At 36.1% G+C, this 21,899-nt stretch overlaps 1 protein-coding gene across 1 annotated transcript in view; it reads right to left on the reverse strand.

The window, feature by feature from the left end:
* Positions 1–21,899, reverse strand: part of LOC115209501 (zinc metalloproteinase nas-4-like) — a 43,840-nt gene that overhangs the window by 11,397 nt on the left and 10,544 nt on the right. Inside the window, exons 2-7 of the mRNA XM_036501660.1 lie at positions 14,817–14,868; positions 11,587–11,686; positions 9,465–9,553; positions 8,491–8,614; positions 3,283–3,373; positions 965–1,168 (exon numbers count right to left, since the gene is read on the reverse strand). Of these exons, the coding sequence (XP_036357553.1) occupies positions 965–1,168; positions 3,283–3,373; positions 8,491–8,614; positions 9,465–9,553; positions 11,587–11,686; positions 14,817–14,868 (660 nt within the window). The remainder of the gene's footprint in view (positions 1–964; positions 1,169–3,282; positions 3,374–8,490; positions 8,615–9,464; positions 9,554–11,586; positions 11,687–14,816; positions 14,869–21,899) is intronic.

Consider the following 21,899-nt stretch of genomic DNA (forward strand, 5'->3'; position numbering starts at 1 on the left):
AACTTTTAAAATACTACAATTACACTAAGATCAGTAACATCCAAACTTTCGATGTTTGTCGTTCGTAGTAGCAACAGTATTTGTCTTTTGCTTGCACACGAAAAAAATAAGTTTGTTGTCAAAAATCTCAATAGATTTCGTCGTCGTCGTCTTTTATGTACATTTGACTTCTGATGTTAGAAATTACAGCTACTAGCAGTTAGCAACCAACAGTTGTGACCCTGTCTCTTGCTCCAAGTACAATATCAATACTAGACTGTAAGTAGCGGTAGCATAATAAAATTGATCACTCATTGGCTTTCAGCACTGAGTTAAACTGTTGCTCAAAGAAAATCTATCGGCAATAAACAGACGTTACATCCAGAGGAGAGAGTTATGTTAACTACTTAAAGATAAAGTAAGACTCATTGAACTGAGAAAATTAATTTCGGCTCTCGGTTAATGGAATGATTTTTTTAAATAACTTTGTCAGAGAATGAAAGGTAGTGCTCATAAACTTTTTTCTGAGATATCTGAGATTCACATGACGAAGTTTTCCTCAGACCAGAGGTATAGTCTGAATATTTGCCAAAGAATAAACTCCGCTAAAGAACACTTCTAAGAAGTAAGCCACTCCTATCAGAAGCCACCGAATCTTCAAACCTAGGTAATCTGTTGGTTAGAAGAATCCATATTGCGATTCTTTCCAGCGGCATTCTAATCATGTGTGTTGAACCGGCCAATGAATTAGGTCTATCTTCTAAGGAAATATATGAATTTCATAATTTTCTATATTTCTATTGTTTTCAGTCAAACTACACCGAATATTTAAGAAATTACAATCTAAGATATTGATTGATTTTCATTTGAGAATAATACACTACATTTTTAGATGTGCACAAAACAGCTGCTACATAGAGTAGTGTAATGTATAATATAAAGTCACAGTATTTAGGATGGAATTTTTAAATACTAGTATACTTACGTAGGAGCCATAATGCATTATACTTCTATAGTCGTACGTAGTATCATACAAGTTCATATCTCTGTTCGTTCGTTTCTCAAAATTGTAGAAAAGTCCGTTGATGACGTTTCTTTTTATGATGGAAACATAGGTATCACGATCGCTTCGGGACTGCTCATGGAAAAGGCCGATAGCATGACCAAGTTCATGCAATATAATGCTTTTCTATGATGGATAAGAAAATAATGTTAGCTTAATTGCATAAATAAAATGGGCAAAAGCTAAACCAAGCACGCAGATGTCGGATAATCTCTGCTAAAGTCTAGTTTATTTTGATGATGACAATTCATCAGTTTTTTTTTTCCTTCTGGCAATTTTCTTTGCATTTATAACAAAACTACCATCTTTTTGTGATCCAACAGAGGAGACTGTACAAGGTTGTTCGACCAGGTAGAAATAGCTATCAAATGTCTTTCGAAACACATCTCACCATCTTATAAAATCAGTTGTAATCATCTTATGTAATCAGTTGTAAAAGTGTAATTTTGTATAAAAATGTCCTCCGAAGAAAACAAAATATACATCAGTTTTAAAACAAGAAGTTATATAAGTTGCAGAGTAGAAAAATAACTGTTTGCATGTATGAAAAGAATTTTGTGTTTCGGAGAAAGAAGTGAGAGACTGGAGAAAGATACCAAACGAGCTTCTGACAATGCCAAAACGAAAATGTGTTTACTGTTAGAAACCGAAGTGTTTACAATTGAAAAATGTTGCTGAGAGGATACTTGAAAGTTCTCGAGAATTTTCAAAAGAAAATTTTCGATAATTGTGTTGATGATGTATCCCTCTAAATCCATGCGCAAAAACAAGCAAATTAGAATGAAATTTAGGATTTTAAAGCAGTGATAGATGGTTCACTTAGTTCATGAGATTGTATGATTTATTACATCTGCAGAAAACTAAGAATGCAAAAAAGCTGCTGGCTGATCTCAATTTTAAGGTGTTACAGTTTTAATAGTTGTTACGAGAAATTAGTGGAAGAAAGGTTACAAATATCATGTATTGGACACACGGACGAAATGTATACTTCTCTTGGTATGCAGAGATTTGAACAGTGAACCAAAACGACAAAAAGTGTACTTTCTCAGTAAAACGTTCTAAGCTAAAACCAATGGTTGTTTTAAGAGAAAAACTCCATAAAAGGAGAAATTTCGAAAAGGAATTGTCTCTCACGGGCATCCAAAAGGATGGATGTAGAAAAGGGATTAAGGTTTAGAATTGACGATCTTGTGGACTACAATAGGAAAAGTGTTTGCTAATCTAGGACCTTTTTAACGTATATCTAGTGAAAAATGTTATTGATAATCTCTGATCGTATAACACTAACAAAACCATAATTCCCAGCGGACTTACATGGAAGGATGCAGGCCCCATTACTGTTTTGTTTTTTTTTTTCCTCTGAATAGATCATTGATTCACAAAGGGCAATAAGATCTGTCACAATTCTCAAATCGTTCGAGATAATGTAGTGTTTTGAAATGGATGGTGCAGAAGATCATGGAATGACATAGATGATGTAGATGACGTGCTGTCTCTGACTATGAAAAGTTTAAGTGAAGATGATCCTTGTGATAATAGCATTCATTCTAGTAATTAAGAAGCTTTATTCAGTGTTGAAGATGATTTGCAGTGTGCTTAATCAAGATTTAAATTAACTTTTGCGTGTGAAATTTCTAATATGTATCATGTAATTGTACTTTAAATATATACTAAATTTCTACTTCACTTTTTGTATGGATAAATAAAGGTTTACTGATTTATTTTTGTTTCCATCGCCATCGTTTATTTTCGTTTATTTTATATTTTATGATTTTTAAACTACATTGAATTTATTAAAAATTAAAGTATAACAAAGAAAATGGAAGTCCTTAATCCAGCGATTAAGGACTTCCAACGTTTTCGATGGAGATTCTAGTTTGTATGAAGAATGTGTTGTGCTTCTACATCTCTTATAAAGGTTGATATTTAAAACCGCAATCTGAATTTAATGAATTAGAAAGAAAAAAAAAACAAGAACTGATATAATGTCCCTGTGATGGATGTGAGTTCGACAAATCTGAAAATAATGTGGTTGTAGAATCATGATGTGCAATACATCGACACTGTATATTATAATGGTACGTTAGTGGTATTAGATAAAAAATTTTTGATACAAAATGATCTCATAAAATAAAGTATAAGGAATGCGATCAAAAGTGCGATTGCAAATATTTAAACGCATGTGGCCTTAATATTGGTTGCAGGACATGTGTTTTGATGCGTAAAATCGGTGTTATTACTGTAATCCGTTTAGAAATTATTTCGGCTTCTGGTGCTGATTCAAGCGTGAGCTTCAGCTCCTCAAAAATAAAATACATGTAATAGCTGATTCTATATATTTAACCTTAAAAAATGGTTTTAGAAAAATAGACTTTTATAAGACTATATGTGGTACAATTTTTGTATTTTTTTGTGTTAATTATTGTTTCGAGAATTATCTGTATAGTTTTTCATGTAATATATACTACCGATACAACCTTTTTGCTCCAGCCAATGAATCAAGGTGTGATAGCTAACTTCAAGGAATATTCTTTTCTACTCTAGGCACAAGGCCCGAAATTTTTGGAGAGGGAGCCAGTCGATTAGATCGACCCCAGTACGCAACTGCTACTTAATTTATCGACCCCGAAAGGATGAAAGGCAAAGTCGACCTCGAAACTTCAAGGAATATTATCACAGAACTTTTACTTATTAATCTTTGAATTAGACAAAACACATTCTATGTAATTCTAAGAAAGTATGAAGTTAATCTGTGGTGTAGCGAGTGGTATGCAGAATAGGCTTACTGCACAAAGCAGCCACTTTGGCCACCTTGTGCGGTGGCCAATTTATTTACGTGTGTTCGCTTTAATGGAAGATATGTCATGTAGAAAGACGGGAGGAGCGGCCGATTTGGCTACTGCACAACGCAACCGAAACCTATGCTATGTGACAAGTCAATTCTTTCCTTTTGTTTAAAACCTAACCATTATTTTAAAACTGTTTTGAAATGTAAAGAAGTTTTGCAAATATTATGACAAAATAGAATATCACATATTAAAACATCTAATTTAAGGTAACATGCGTTACATTCCGCCGAGGTCGACTTTGCCTTTCATCCTTTCGGGGTCGATAAGTTAAGTACCAGTTACGCATTGAGATCGATGTAATCGACTTGATCCGTTTGTCTGTCCTTGTTTGTACCCTCTGTGTTTAGCCCCTTGTGGGTAGTAAAGAAATAGGTATTAAATTAAGACGGCGAGCTGGCAGAATCGTTAGCACGCCGGGCGAAATGCTCAGCCGTATTTCGTCTGCCGTTACGTTCTGAGTTCAAATTCCGCCGAGGTCGACTTTGCCTTTCATCCTTTCGGGGTCGATTAAATAAGTACCAGTTACGCACTGGGGTCGATATAATCGTCTTAATCCGTTTGTCTGTCCTTGTTTGTCCCCTCTGTGTTTAGCCCTTTGTGTGTAGTAAAGAAATATGTAACATGCGTTGCTTGAATTGGGTAATATTTTGAAGTCGGAGCATCACAAAATGATTAAAACTAGCACAAAACTTACCACTCGGCAATTCTTTTCAAGTACGATCTTTTGGTCTGAGCGTTGCATTCCAAGAAATACATTTTCGGTGTAAAAATTAATAATCAGTTAAAAAGATATTCTAATAAGGTAAGGTGTGTATATATGAAACATTCCATACTGTAAAGAAAGTACAAAATATTTCATATTGAGAAAGGGTATATAAAATTTCAAATACTGAAAAATGTTTGAAATACTCTACAGTGAAGGAAGTATAAAATATTTGGGAATTCCAGGTCTTACTGTCCGATAGAGATTTTTTTTCAAAATAAATACTTGGGGGTTCAATTCATACGTGATAAAGTGTATGCAGTATTTCTGTAATGCTTTATTCATTTATGAGACGTTTTATTAGTGAGGCTTTGAGGGGCGATTAGAAGTTAGGGTTTGGTTTTAGGGCTTATTGTACAGCGCTGCTAATCTTTACACGGATAAGGATCCTTTTATTTAAGTTAATTTCCCTAAGGACCCAGTCTTTTGAAAGGCTGTCCACTTAACAAGCCGATTTTATTAACAAACGACAAAAATCGTTTTCTTAGTAACATTTTTCAAGATATGTAACTAAATAATTATACGTAACTTGGCAAATATACATTTTGCATTGAAGGCTTTTAATATTTTAAACACACTTCACGAACTCCCAGTAGTGAATTTGTGGATCCAAGAATCTGTAGTCCTCATTTGGGAACCGCCGTTCTGGGATAAGTGGTTAAGGTGAGCGCTTTTGCGATAGTAATTTGAAAAACTCTCAGATTCATTGAAAAAGTGGGATGGTCATGATTGGAAGACTATAGTCGTGTCAAAATTTCTTTGCACGTGACCAATATATTTAATACATGCGCAAAATCTCAAAGGAATTGGACTTTCTAGTAATTGTTTTAGAAAAAATTCTGCACTGGGAGCAGAAAAAAAGAATGTTTAAAATACTCCATACTATTTATTTCTCGACAAGTTTAATCAGTGGGATAATTTATTAGCAGTAGTACGACCAAACCAGCAATAATTGCATCTTAGGGTCGTTTCCTAGCTATACTATCTGCTGCTTCTTTGTCTGGCCCTCTTCAGCAATGCAGTAACAATATTAACAGTACAATACAACAGTTCACATTTTCACGTACCTTGGCCGAAGCCGACAACCTAATAAATCGTTCGTAATTCCAGAAATTGGTATTTAAAATCAAATAACGAAGAGATAAAAATAATATTACAAGAAATATTTTCTCGTAAAAAATAACGGGACGCCTATTTCAGGAACATTTTTTTATATCATTGCGGGCAGAGTAGAAAAGAATTATTGCAATCGAGTCTATTATCAATATCTATGGAAAAGATGTGAACACTTCAACTCACTTTTACATTCTTCTAAATTTAACAGGTCTTATAAACATCTTGATAATGAAAACATCTTGTGGGACAAAAGAACATTGGTTTCAATTTGATGATAGAAATATTCTGTTTCTATAGCAGGAGGATGAAATGATTTGAACCGGGTCTCGATATTATTGACCATTTAACCATAAAAAATTGTCCATCTTAAAGGACCAGAACATCAGAGGTTAGATGTAGCCGATTAAATTAATTCAGTTACCTAACTGATACTTCTTCAATCGATACAGAAAGAAGGAAAGGAACACCTGTATGTTCTCAGTTCATAATCCCACCGGTATTTGAACTCAGAACGTAGAGAGAGAAGTAACTAACTAAATATTTTTAGATATTACGATGCATTTAATTCGAAGTTCCCTCCATTTTTATCACTCTACTCCCACTTAAAGTGATATCGGTGAGATTTTAATTTAGAGCAGGAATAAATACCGCAGTGCCCAGTCATTTCTGCCATCAACCGTCTAATGAAGTTTCCATCCAAAGGCACAAGGCAAAAGGGGTAGGGTAAGGAATAACGTCGATTTAATCGACCTGTTATTTTACTGGTGCTTTATTTTCTCAAGTTGAAAACATAGGCAATATGTATTTTTAGTGGGGGGGGGGGCTAAGGCTGCAAACTGAAGGGCCGCTCCGAGCGGCACACACTCTAGCTTTGCTAGTGCATTGCATTACTTGATTATTCTGGTCTGTTTCTCCAGAAGAGATCATTTAGTTTTTCTTCTCTTCGAAAGATGATGGCTCTTCTATTTTCATGATCTTTCTAGCTTCCCTTATCTTCTTTGTGTTATCGAGAAAGATCTTTTCCCAACAGCTTGCGGTTGTAGTATTACATTTGCTAATGGTATTGATGCAATTATTATTGTTGCTTGTACTGATACCGATATTATTGGTACTTTATTTTAACTATCCTGAAAGGTAAATTTGACCTCGCCGCTAACAATTCTACCAATCCATCGTTCTTCATAACTATTTCTGACATAGGTACAATGTCAGAAATTTGCGGGAGACGTTAATCGATTAAATCGACTTCAGTACATGATTCTTTAATTTATCGACTTGGAATAAGTTCTAACAAACACATAGCTACAAATGCAAGAGAATGTAAAAGTTGAGGATTCGACAAGTACTTTATTATGTAGTGGATCTTGCATGCATGAAGTGGATTCGATCCACAACAGCCAAATTTAAATTAACACTGCAACAGAACTTTTCCCATGGTGGAACAATGATTTTTCTCTGACAGCAGTTTTACATTTTCCAGATGCCTTTAGCTAGGCCGAAATAATGTCTTCACCACTTGACCCTTTCGAACCTCTTCTACTTCACCAAAAGCTAGAATAGAGATAACAAGACCACCAACTAAATCTATTGTTCTCAATGATATGTCTATCCTTCTGGATAGCTATAAAAACAAGAACCTCCAAGCAATAAAACAAGTGGTCACTTGGCGACAACTGAGCGAGGCAGCTCGTGACGACTCAATTAGTTAGAGAACGGACTGCTAGAATCATGATCACAAAGAATGCCTCTACTAAAGATAATGGTCAGCGAGAGAAATGAAATTTACTTTGAGACAACGTCCCACACCCTACAACTCACACTAGCTCTAATTCTGTTATCTTACAACATCCTTCTATCTGCGGATTACTACTAACTGTTTGTATACACCAAACTATGCGAAGAAACATTCCACCGCATCTAATTTTCTTTGGCATGCTTTTGGATTTATCATCACCTGCCCGCCGAGGCAAGGTATTGTAACGTAACGGTAAATAAATATTTCCTTAAAATTTCATGCATTGTTCATTTTTCACATCCTACAGTATGCAATTATAAAAACAAATTTTTATCGTTACAACTGCTGACTCCGATATTTCATGATATTGTTTACAAAACAGTCTTACCCATTACAATTATATCAATCCGGAATAATGAAAGTCAATGCTGAAGTCGACAGGATTTTAATTTAGTTTATAAAGAGCCTGAATGAATACCGCAAAGTGTTTGATCCGACGTTCCGGCGTCTCTACCAACCAATACTTTTTCTCTTTCTACCATAGGCCTGAAATTTTGGGGGAGGGTGCTAGTCGATAATATCGACCCCAGTGCTCAGCTAGTGCTTATTTTATCGATCCCGACATGATAAAAGGCAAAGCGGACTTCGGCAGAATTTAAACTTAGAACGTAAGAACCGGAAGCGTTTTGTCTGGCATACGAACGATTCTGCTTGCTCGCCGCGTTAAATAATTCTTTTTTATATAAGCACAAGGCCTGAAATACTAGGAGGGCAGGAGTAGTCGATTATATCGACCCACATGGCTCACGGGTACTTATTTTATCGACCCTGAAAAGATGAAAAGCAAAGTCAACTCCGGCGGCATTTGAACACAGAAGGCAAAGTCGAACGAAATGCTTCTAAGCATTTTGCCCGGCGTGCTAATGATTCTGCCAGTTTATTGCCCAAATGTCAAACATTAATATTAACAAAAATTTCAACTTACCCTTGACCGTTTTTGAAGATAATCTTGTTTTTATCTCGATCATTAGCTTCCCGGAAACGAATACACGTTAGTGCATTCCAGTCGTCCATAGAGTTCTGAACTTCAACTTTCTCTTTTGTAGTAACTGACAAAGGATGAAGAAAAAAGTGAATATTATGCCCTAATTCAACAATATTCTAATCAAGTAACACTCAAAGACTACAACTCAAGGCTTCATTAGAAAGTTGCAGCCATGTAATCAGTTATAAGGATGATATTGCACAGGGTATACAATATATACATATATACACTCATATTTATATTTATTATTCTTTAACAAGAATGGTGTCGACAGTGACTTCCAAGTTTTGGTCTGTTAGCCTTCATTGGACGGTCCGATGTAGGCTAAACAGGCAGAAACTCCGAAGTTACTCTCAAGGACGAAAGACCCATCATTACCCTTAATCACATTTTGAAAACTGTTGATGGCAACTACATATATTATACCTATGTATATAACATGTGTGAAGTGGTCAAAGTGTTGCACTCACGATCGATTCCCGGACCGGCGATGCATCGTACTCGAGTAAAACACTTCATTTCGCGTTGCCCCAGCCCATTCTACTGAAAACGAGTAACAACACCACGGACTGGCATTCCGTGAAGGAGGAATATTGGCTTACTTGCCATGCCAGCGAGATGGCATCATTCGAAAGCTGCGATAAAGTGCGTTGTGACCAGCGGTGTATAACAGCATCTGACGGTCTGATCGATACGGCGACATATGTAAGTATGTATATACCTTAATACCTAATGGTTTCAGTGACTTTCATACGATATTTTTGTGGGTTACCAGCAGAATAATGATTTCCACGACAATTTAAAAAATAAAGATTGGCGGTTATTACGAACATAATGGTTATTACGACTCGTCAACCATTAAGCTGTGGCTACTAAAAATTACAACAAAACAGTACAGCGGTGTATAAACTTACAGTAATCTCCATAGGTGTAAGGAATTTCATTGGTTTTCCAGCGAAACATTAAAGGACGGATGGCCTTCCGTTTACTTCGAGTGTTATTTCTAGTAAATCAATAAATTGTAAATTACTGTCAAATGAATTTAGACATCACAAAATAAGTTAAAGCTTTAGATATATGTACAAAATGGTAGTCTTTGACGTGTTTTTATGAGATATTGGCGACATAAAATGAGATATAAACTGCTGTCAAACCGAATTTGCAAAATTTCGTTTCTCTAACAACCTTAGAAACATGCATGCAACATTTCTCTGTGTGAAAGAAAGAAAGAAAGAAAGGAGTAATTTTTAATGGATTAGTCAAGGGAGGAATGGCAGCACCCTTGACTGTTACAGGATCTCTGAAAATGGTGAAGTAAAGGACCACTAAACTACGGCCGCTCATAGATTGCTGCAGTAAAAAGCTGTGCATCAAGATATCTTCAAACGAAAGACCCGGTCTAAATGCTTGCAACAGAGTGGAATCCACTAAAGGCAGCCAAAGACTAAGTAATGGTGTTAAACCGGGTGACTAATTAGGTCCATCTTGCTAGAATAGATACATTCAAACCCAGTTCCTATCTACCCCATGTCACTCACAAAGCTTGTGTCAGCCCAGTATAGAAGATACTCTTCCAAAGTATCGTGTGTACATTGAGATCAAACTTGAAGACACATAATCGCGAAGAGAACTTTTTAGCCACATAGTCTTTCTTGTATCGGAATGAAAGAAACGACGGAAGTTATGGGAAGGAGAACTAACGTAATGGAAGAGTCAAAAAAGAACATGTGTAAATTTAAAGAAAGATATACAAGAAAATATTTTTAAAATCTTTAACCCTTTGACTTTATATGAATTACTGCTTCCAACAATGGATAAAAATTAATTTTATCCAAATCAAAAGAGGCCATACAATCAGTTCTTGTTACTGAATTCTGTACAATTAAGTTGATAAACGATAAATTCACTAGTATAGTTATTCCCAAATTTTAATCACGGTACACTGATACTGTTTTTTAAAATAAACTGCAGAACCTGTTTTACCGGCAGACCCCTGACACCTCAATTTTAATATGTCATTAAATGGAACAAAATTTGTTTTAGGGAAGGGATTTTCGTGTACAAAAAAAAAACACAAAAAAATTTAATTATTTTGAAAATAGGGAATAACGATCTTTATCAAATAAATTTTCATTAAATTTCATTAAAAGGCACTTTATCACACAGTACACTAGAATTTTATCGGGGAACCACACAGAGAAACACTTTAATAGATGGGTCCTGCTGCCAGAGAACCTTAACCCAGAATCTCAAACAAACAAAGCAATCATTAGTTCTATGTAATGTTTCTGCTAACCCTTGATGTTTGGTCGCAATAATCGAGCAGATCTATGATCAAAAGCTTCCTCACCAAGATTTGCCATCAAATAAACGAACGATAAATATTCGGTTGTATTAGAAGTTAATTTATTACTGCTAACATTCATAGTTCTTATACGTAGTGTTTACATCTAATTTAAGTTCAAGTATGAAGAACTACGCAGTGGCGTTGCCTCAGCAATGCAACAGAGGTCGTTACTATTTGCACAAAATTCCAAAAGTAAAATAATGAAGTAATAATAAGAAATATAACAATCCACGGGCGGCGGTGTAGCGTAAGGTTTGCTGACTGTACAGGGCAACCACTTTATATTGGTATATTTTAAAGGAAGTAGGCGGCTAATTTAACAACGACAAGAGAGGTCACAACCTACGTTATGTCCACGGGTTAGGGGATGCGCCTTACGTCACTGGATCTACAAGAGTAACACAATCAGTACAAATTAATTATGGTGTCTGCCATGAAATGTAACCTTACACACATTTTATTGACAATGAGAATTACATATATTTGTAGCATGTTAGATTTTGAGTGTGATGCTGATAGTTGTCCAAAATAACCCTATTACAATCAAAGATGTTACATTTGATATCGTAACTAGAAGAGACGAAACTAAGATTAATTATTTGCTCTTGCGTTGGCCACTTACACTATACTGATAAGGTGTGTTAACAAATAAAATTTTAATAAAATATAGAGGTTATATATATAATTACTTTTGCATGAGCTCTCGCCAAACATCAATAGGAAATATCATATCCATTTCGGTTTTCACCATTCCGTTGCTTGAGTCGTACAAAAAATTCATCTCTCTGCCTAAAATGAAATCAATTGTAGATTCAGTATTAGTTTTAAAAGTTAGAAAATTCACAGCGCCAAAAAGATTCACCAAATGTGTAATATCGTTTTATGAAACATTTTAAATAACACGAGAAATCATGAATGTAGCAATCTCCATCAGTAGTAGTCAACCTTTTTCACGGTATGAATATTGTTGATAGATTTAGAAAGAACTATTTGCGCACACAATTTTTTATTCTATTTTATTTATTAAAGAAATTGTGCTATTTCAATAAAAAATGTTTATTAAAACAGGCGTCTTCAGAATGTCATACAGATTCTGTTCTTGAATCAAATAAGGATGTGTGGCGAAAAGGTAAGCAGTGCATCTCCCACCAATACATCCAACGCGGGAAGGTGATTTCTTGCTTTAGTTTTTTTTCCAGTCCCTGCCGAGAAGCCCTTTTAGAAGTATGTATTATGAAATAGAACCAACATTTTAGATATCTCAACAACCAGCCTTTTCATTTCAATCGCTTCATTGAACGTCATAACTAAAGATACTTTCATAGTTTCTACAGAGAGCGTTTTTATTTCTGCACCATGTTTCACTGCAAACGTTGAATCTCAGCCTCTTTAAGAGTATTCGACGTATTAATATCTCATGAAATGATTTAATACCCATCCTGATAATTCTATCGGGTTATTCCATAAGTTCTATCCGATTTTACCTTTTTTTAAAAAATTGAATGAAATTTAATAGTATTTTAGAATGTCTAATGAAATTAAAAATTATTTTTATGCATTTGTGTACATTTAAACTAATTAAATAATTTTTTACAGAATAATAGAACTAAAATTTCTTTGACTAAAACCCTTTCTAACATGGAAGTATCCAAAGAGCATTTAAGGCACGTAATGCTTTATGAGTACAAAAATGGAAACTGCGGCCGAAGCGACTCGAAACATGCACTCAATTTATGGGAAAGAATGCCTGCATGAAAGAACTTGCAGAAGATGGTTTGCAAAATTCAGAAGTGGAGATTTTAGCCTTGAAGGTGAAGATCGAACAGGATGTCCAGTTGAGTTTGATAAGCTCCTTGCGGCATTACTTGAAAATCTTGCATTATCAGTTGAAGAATTGGCAATAAAGCTTAGTTTAATCCATACAATTGTTCATCTTCAACAACTTGGAAAGGTTCCTAGACTTGGAAAATGGATGCCTCATGAACTGTCCGAAAGCAACCGCAAATCCCGAGTTAACATCTGCTCTTCTCTCCATTCTCGCGAACTCATTTCACCCTTTTTGGATAGACTTATGACTGGTGACGAAAAATGAATCTTCTATTGAAATGTTAAACGTCGTAAACAATGGCTTGGTAAAAGGGAAAAAGCTCAATCACAACCGAGAAGGGAACTTCATGGAAAAATGGTTCTTCTCACTATCTGGTGGGATTGCAAGGGAGTAATTCACTTTGAATTGTTACCACCTAATACAACAATCAATGCTCAAGTCTACTTTCACCAATTAGAACATTTGAATCAAGCTTTGAAGAAAAAGAAAGACCCACTTTAGTGAATCAAAAAGGAGTGATGTGTCATCTGGACAATGCGCGACCCCACACAGCAAATATCACATCACAGAAGATCGAAGAGCTTGGTTGGGAAAAAATTCCTTATTCACCTTAGGAGTGTATGATTTTGTATAAATAGAACTACAGTGTTGGTAACACATATGTCTTCTGAAGAGTTAGCTGTTCAAAACTGAAGTATCTTTTACTCTTGAATGAGATTCAGTTTTTTCTATGTTATACGTAGACGGTCGCATGAACATAACTCCCCATGTAGGGATGGTTGACGTCGACACAATTTTTGTTGATTCTACCTTCTTTGCTCAAAATCTAGGAAACAAATGTACCTGACCAGCTTGGGTAGGATATCCCCCCTTGGATAGTTCCACTCTGAAATCATTCCAACTCTATCTCATCTTTAGTATGCACAGTATTACATTGTGCATCAGTCGAGTTCACACGCAACCACATAGAATTTCAGTCTCTGACCATTGTTGCTGCGTAGCTCCACGTCGGCTCTGATTATGCAGACCTACGATTAAAGACCTTGCTTTCATAATCTCCCATCTCAGATAAAATGTATATAGAAAATATTTAAGGTAGTTGGGTAGGATTTGAGCGGAATTTGGTCGCTCTTTCTAACAAGTCAGGCAACGATGAGTGAACACATTTAGGGATTGTGGATGAAGGAATAAGTCCTTCGTTTCTTCCCGCTAGTAAAAGTTACATATCACCAGGCCTGAAATAAAAGATTCTATTTTGATATTGCGTATACATTAAATTATGTCTTTGTTGTAACCGTAATTTAGGACATGTGTTGTAGTCATGAAAAGAAGATAAATGATGTGTGTCATGAAACGAACATTTAAAGATTTTCTTCTGAAATATAAAGAGATATTTTATTTTGTTCTATTTTGAGTGCTATAAAAATTAATTGATACAGCAAAGATCCTTGGAAGGGTTCGAACGGGAAAATCTCACGATCAGAGTATCATGGTAATGTATGTGTATTTGTGTGTTTGATTGAATTGTTAGCAGCATGTGTGTATGTGATACAAAGGATAAAGGTGTGTGTGTGTGTGTGCGCGTGCTAACATGGTATATCTGGTTGTCGTCGCATACTTCTCTTTCACGGTTATTTCACTTCTCGGTTTCTTCTCTTTCACGGTTTACTGTATACTGGTCTTTGCTATAGTTGACAGGTGGTACTGGCCGCCGCTGCAGTTTTAACTGGGCAACAAAATATTTCAGTTGATATATTCTTCTTTCGGAAGCTAGGTACCAACTAACTGATCTGTCTTTATCTATTTCTATAAAAGTCATGAATAATAGAACCGAAACAAGGTCAAGAGGATTCGCATGATTGGTCGATAAAGACCAAAGACTTCTGTTACAAGCCTGCCAATGTGCCTAGATTTATTCATAGTTAGAGAAACGTGAGTTCGACATTCGAATCTTAAACTTCTCATTGCATTCTTTTAAAACGTTATCGAATGATATTAAGTAGATTCGTAGGAGAGACTAACGAGAATACAGGTTCAATACAAATATGTGATTAAACTTCGATAAAAGAATTTAAGTGCAAGACTACTTACTTGATTCGGAAGCGTCTGCAATTATTTGATCGATTGATTTTTCTTCTGTAGCCTGGGAAAGAAAGACAAGGAAACAGCTTTGACGTTAAGAAATTAAATTAAAGAATTTCAATTTTGCTGATGTTTAACGGTAGACGGGATATATGGTGTACAGTTACCAACAGGAGTTTTATTAATACTATAACGAAAGAGGCAAGTTGGCAGAAACGTTAGCACGCCGGGCGAAATGCGTAACCGTATTTCGTCTGCCGTTACGTTCTGAGTTCAAATTCCGCCGAGGTCGACTTTCCCTTTCATCCTTTCGGGGTCGATAAATTAAGTACCAGTTACGCACTGGGGTCGATATAATCGACTTAATCCGTTTGTCTGTCCTTGTTTGTCTTCTCCGTGTTTAGCCCATTTTAGGTAGTAAAGAAATAGGTATTTCTTCCGACTCTACTTTCAAAGTTCAAATCCCACTGACGTCGACTTTCTCTTTCGTCCTTTCAGAGTCGATAAAATATATACCAGTTAAGCACTAGGCTCAATGTCATCGACTCATCCCTCTGTCCACCAAAAAATTTCAGATTTGTACCAATCATAGAAAGAATTATCCGTGAAATAAAAAAAAATTAGTGAGGTGACAGAATCGCAGGCACGCCGAACAGAATGTTTAGCGGTATTTCTTCCGGCACTTTACGTTTTGAGTACTCCGGGATCAACTTGCTCTTCAAACTTTCGAGATCAAGAAAATAAAATACCAGACAAGTAAGTACTGGAAACGATAAAATCGACTTGCCTCTTCCCTTCCAAACCGCTGGCCTTGTGCCAAAATTAGAAGGAATTATTGACACTATGATGTCACCGAAGTGTTACTCTTTACACCAGCCTCATTTTTCTTAATGACTTAATCAAAAAGCGAAGTGGCGTATCCATAACCTTTTTCAGGGCCTTTAAGCTTTGTAGGAGAAAGGGAGTAGGTTATCCCCAAACAAGAGATTTGACGGAACAAACTGAACTCCGGTAAAAGCACCTAATGACAAGATGGTGGTGATAAATCGGGTGATGGATTAAGTTAGGTGTCGCAGAGAAAGAGCAGGTGTGTCTTTTATGCCATGCTGTGAACAAGAAAATTGCCGCAGCCGCATGGCTGAAACAAGTAAAAGAATAAAAGAACACGGGGGGTATCAACTATGTCAATCGATCATGAAATGAAATATTTCTGTTTTGAAAATTTTAAGTCTTCAACTTTTACTCCCGGTTTGATGTATGCTTTAATTCTATCGCACTAAAATAATGTCGTTGATTACATAGAAAAGATCAACTGCAATACGTTTCAGTTTTATTTTTCAAAGTATTATCTACTTTAACTTAAGACGGAGAATTGGCATAGTGCTAAGGTCGTTAGATAGAGCATCTCGCTTTCCGAGTTCAAATCTCGCCGAGTTGAAATTAGCCTTCCGGGATTTATAAAAATAGTATCAATCCAAGGCAGGTGGATTGGCGAAAGTGATGGCGGGTCGGTCAAGATATCTTCCTGTATCTCTTCCGGGTTTTTACGTTCTTACAGCAAGGCTTATAACGTGGCTGGTGCTAAGCTGCATAAGCGTTTCTCTTTGACAACATCGGAGAAGTGAAGAGGGGAGATTCGCATACAAGGGTAACTGCCAGTCTTCTTTGAAAAACCTAAAATATATTGCAGTTGATCTTCCTGTGTGATTACATTATCTTAAGGCAATAGAATTAAAGCACACCTTAAACCAAGAGTGAAAGTTGAAGACTAAGTGATACACATGTAAATGTAATTTACAAATTTCTGTGAAAAGTATTTCATTTAATGATCAATTGACACAGTCGATACCCAACATATGCAATTTCTTGTTCACAGCATGGCATAAAAGACACTCTGTTCTTATTATGCGAGGCCTAACTGTGCATATCTAGCCAACTTTAACTGAAAGCAGCCCTCGAAGATTTTTAAATAATAACATTGACTTTTAAAACTGCATGCGGTTTTATGTGTTAATTCATATAAGGATATGTTGTGTTTTGTTATCGGTTTATTTTTGTTACAGAGAAAGCAACAGAGACCAGACACTAAGACAAAGAAAACAAAATAGACAAGTGAATATGGTATTTAGATTCGATTTCGTTCGTACGTTCAAATTGGTAGCAGATAGTTTGTTGCTTTTACCGACCTCAGTACAGCCAGCGATCGAAAAGAAAACCTTCAAATCTTTTTGAAAGTTATTCATGATTGATTAGCTTCCTATATGGTGGAAATTTCTCTTGCATCCGTTTTAAGGATTGCTGACCTTCATAACAGAATTGGTATATATACATCTCATTGGATATTTTAGAAAGCATACAAGTTCTATTTAAATATTCTCAGACTTCAACTTTCAACTTCTATATATATAAAACATATCTCTTCGGTGTCTGTAATGAGAATATGAAAAGTGTGTTACTCAACCCACGTTGAGTAACACCACTCGCCACCTCTGAGTCCTGAGTCCGCTTTAATCTTTGATCTAGTCTTTCGTTTACCGTTTTCCCCATTGCTGAGTGACAACACTCTCTCCTCCATGTACACATAACCTTTTTCACCGGGGGAGGGTTCTTGTACATTTTGAGGTGTCTGTTCTTTCTTCTTTTTTCCCTGTGGGGAGAAGGGGTGGGTGGGTTTGGTGTCTGTATGGGGAGGGTGGGTCTGAATGGTCTTGGGTGGGATGGAGTTGGTCTGGGGTCCCAAATCACACTGACTGTTCTTCCTCTTCTTTCTCTTTTTTCTTTTATTCTCTGTCACTGTCCATTCATCCTCCTTTTTCCTTCCATCTATCTGTACTTCTTCCTTTTTCTCCTCTGTCTCCACCACAGCTTCTTCTGTTGTTTTCCTCTGCAGAGGGCAGTGCGCTCTAATGCGAACAGGAATTAGCAGAGTGATCGATAAATCCCCACAAAAGAAACAGCTGCCGGATGAAGGCAAATCTACTTTGTGGAGGGAAAGACTGTTACAGAGGAAGAAAGAAGCTTACTACTACAGATGAATGAGGCAGGAAACATCGAAAGGAAGATGCTACCAACTTTGAGAAGAATTGGGAGAGGAAAACTATAAAAAGTAGTGAAAAAGATTAACGAACAGCTAACAAAAATCTACACCAATCCAAACAATTTTATATACTGCGCAGCCTCTGTCACTGTGTAAACTCATGGGATTAAAAAAAAACAAAGAAAAACAAAAGACAAAGCCCCACGGAACGAAGACTTGAGAACCAAATTGAACAGCTCAAGAGAGACCTTGGACGGATACATATAATCATACAAAAGAAGAGGGTGAGGGAAACATAGAGGAATGAACTACAAAGGAGGTATAGCAGGGCACAAAGGACTACAAATGTTAAAGAAAAATTAATGCAAATAATCAAAGCAGTGTCTAGTAAGAAAAAAAATCGAAACCAACAGAGAACAAATCTGTCCTAACAGAATAAGTTATTCAAGAACAACAAAAGAGAATTCTATGAACAACTGAATAATAAAGAGGAGCAAGGAGGAAATATGTCAGATGAAGTAGAAAGAAAATCTAGACAGAAACCTATAGCAAAGAAATTTAACATGATATAAAAGGAGACTGGTTGCGGGAATCTAAAAGGGAAATGGAAGCTAGAAAGACACAAGAAATATAACAATCACGGATAAGGAAGTGAAAGAGAAGATCAAAAAATGCCAAACTGGAAAGCACTCGAATCAGATGGTGTCCAGGGTTTCTGACTCAAGAACGTTCCAACTATACATGGGTGTGTACGATCATCTTTTACTGACTGCCTAGGAAATGGAACACCAACATAGATAACAAAAAGAAGGACAGTACTGATAAAGAACGACAAAAAAAAAAAGAGAGAAGCCAGCAATTATAGACCTTTCATTTGCTGAAAACTATCAACTGGCTTCATAGCAATTGAAGAATATAATTTTCTAGAAAAGGATAATTTATTGCCCGAAGAGCAAAAATGATGCTGGAAGAAGTAAAGGGAAACTGCTGATCTGCTTCATATAAGTAGTAGTATATTAAATGAGGTATGAGTATAAAAGAAGAAATTAGCTATTAGATGGATCGATTAAGGGAAGGCTTACGACGATGTCCTACACAACTGGCTCTTGAACTGACCGAGAACGCTCGGAGACAATGAGAAGAGAAACAATTGTTTGGAAAAGGTAATGAGAAGGTGAGAAGTGGGATTGACATGCGCAAATGAATCGCTATGTGACATGGAAGTACTCGACAGCATTTTCCAGGGAGACTCGCCCTTTCCGTTACCCTTCGTCATTGCGCTAATAGCCCCTACAAGTATACTGAAAACATCCATGCCTGCCTATGAGTTTACTAAATCCGAGATGAGAATAAATCATCTACTTCATATGGATAATCTCAACTTATTTACAAAAATGAAACAGGCCTGTATTCTTTGATCCAAACAGTGACAGTATTCAGTAAGGATACAGGAATGCAGTTTGATGTGGATAACTGTGCAGTAATAATTATGAAGAGAGGCCGGACGACAAAGTCTAGTGGCATCAAGTTACCACAAGACGTCATCTGATTGCTGTGGGCTAATGAGGGATACAATTACCTAGGAATGCTGCAATGCGAGAAGGGAGGAGAAATGAGAGAGAGAGAGAGTCATTAAAATTACAAGAGAAAATTAAATGGAGAGATCATCATTAAAGCCATAAAAACATGACCTATGCCAGTATTGAGAAACTTTGGTTCCTTTCTGAAATGCACAAAAGTCATGTTATATAACGTGGGTAGAACAACTAGAAAGCTACTTACGGGGCACAACACACTCCACCCTATCTCCAGCTGACTCTCTCTGTCAAGAAAGGGAATGTGGCAGAGGATTACTAAATGCAGAAAATATTGTTAATACTACGATACAGGGTCTGAAAATTATGATACGCAGAGTAAACAAAGAATATTTTCGGCAACAACAGATACCCAAAATGTTATTGAAATAGTGGAAGGATTAAAAGAGAGAAAAGAAAGAACACCAGAAAAAAACAAATGCAAACAAAGGGTACTGCATGGTCAATTCATGCAACAAACCGAAAAAGTTCGAAGTAAACGCCACTGGCTCTGGTCGAGAGACAGAAAGCTGAAATGAAAGACACAAACACTAATTATAGCTGCTCAGTGACAAGCCCTTAGAACAAATTTGATAAAGGCAAATATCGACAAAACTAAGTCAGGCAGCAAAAGTTGAATGTGTAGGAAAGGATACGAAAGTTTCAATCACGTTTTGAGTGAGTGCAATATACTAGCACAAAAGGAGCACAAAAGCAGATTTGACTGAGTTGGAAAAAGAATGCATTGGGATGTTAACCTAGTGTGTGTCTTCAAAACAACAGAAATGTGGTATGAACCACGGCGGCGAGCTGGCAGAAACGTTAGCACGCCGGGCGAAATGTTTAGCGGTATTTCGTCTGCCGTTACGTTCTGAGTTCAAATTCCGCCGAGGTCGACTTTGCCTTTCATCCTTTCGGGGTCGATAAATTAAGTACCAGTTACGCACTGAGGTCGATGTAATCGACTTAATCCGTTTGTCTGTCCTTGTTTGTCCCCTCTATGTTTGGCCCCTTGTGGGCAATAAAGAAATAAGAAACGTGGTATGAACACGAACCAGAGGCTGTGATAGAAAATGAGAATTACAATCTTGTGGGACGTCTCTACAGAGACTAATCATATTATTGAAACAAGACCAGATTTGCTTATAGAGGACAAAATAAACAGTGTAGGATCACAGATGTTGCAATTCCCTCTGACAGCAGATCGATATCAAAGAAATGAAAAAAATTTAGGGATATCAGAATCTAACCAGAGAGCTGGCAAAATTGTGGAAGACCAAGACAATTGTTGCTGTAGTAGTAAGTTGTGCACTTTGCATAACACCCAAAAAGTTACCTAAAAGACTGAAAGAAATTGGAATTGAAACTTGTATTGTCAACCTACAGAATATTACCATCCTATATTCTGCATGAATCCAAATAAAGAATTTTGAGAGTTGAGGTGAGTTGTTGCCACCAAATATCAAGATAAAATTTTGCTGACTAAATAATAATGCGCTCGAATAATAATAATAATAATAATAATAATAATAATAATAATAATAACAACAACAACAACAATCGACCAGACAAAATGATTAAAGTCAAGGAAGAAAATACTTGTAAGCGTTCCCACTGATAAAAATATATCTGTAAAGGAATTTTACAAAATAAGTAAATATAAGGACCTGGAAAACTGAAAGACAAAACATTTGGCACCTTAAAGCGAAATCTGTTCTTGTTATTGTAGGTGCCCTAGGTATGATAAAAAAGGGATGTCAGAAACATCTAGATAACATCCCAGAAGAACCATGTCTCAGAGAAATCCAAAAGATTTTGCTGACAAGTACTGCCCACATTCTTAGAAAAACCCAATCAATTTAAATGTCTGTTTTGTAGTGCAAGAAGATAGTGCCAATTATTGTAGGGTCATTGAGAACAGTATCAGAAAGCATCAAGAGAATATAAAGGAAATTGGTATAGAGTGCCCAGTAGAACTGTTACAAAAGGTTTGCCTCTTTATCACGGCCATAATAATCAGGAAAGTATTAGATAGCTGAAAAGAGCGAATAGCGTGATACTGTAGGCTGGAGATAGTAAGCCCCTACGCATGCAAGACTCTAGGAGCTCCAACAACACCTATGATAAAGGGATAATAATGATAATAATAATACTAGTACTACTACTACTACTAATAATAATAATAATAATAATAAATTATAATGATAAATAGTCGCTAAAATATAAATTCTTACTGTACAAACAGCTTACATTTTTGAATCACATTCAGTTAAAAATATTTCTAAATGATTAAAATATTGTGTACGTCAAAAGTCGACGTTTTATTTAGAGAGCGTGAAGATAATATGTTACAGATAGTGAGCATGTGCTCGTGTTGATTGACACGCCATAACATTTATTATATGTGTGTGCATTCTGTGTGTGTGCTTGTGTGTTGATTTCACGGAAGTTATGTTATTTTTTCAAGAAATAACAAACAAA

Source organism: Octopus sinensis, linkage group LG3 (assembly GCF_006345805.1).
Source record: "Octopus sinensis linkage group LG3, ASM634580v1, whole genome shotgun sequence".
NCBI lineage: Eukaryota > Metazoa > Mollusca > Cephalopoda > Octopoda > Octopodidae > Octopus > Octopus sinensis.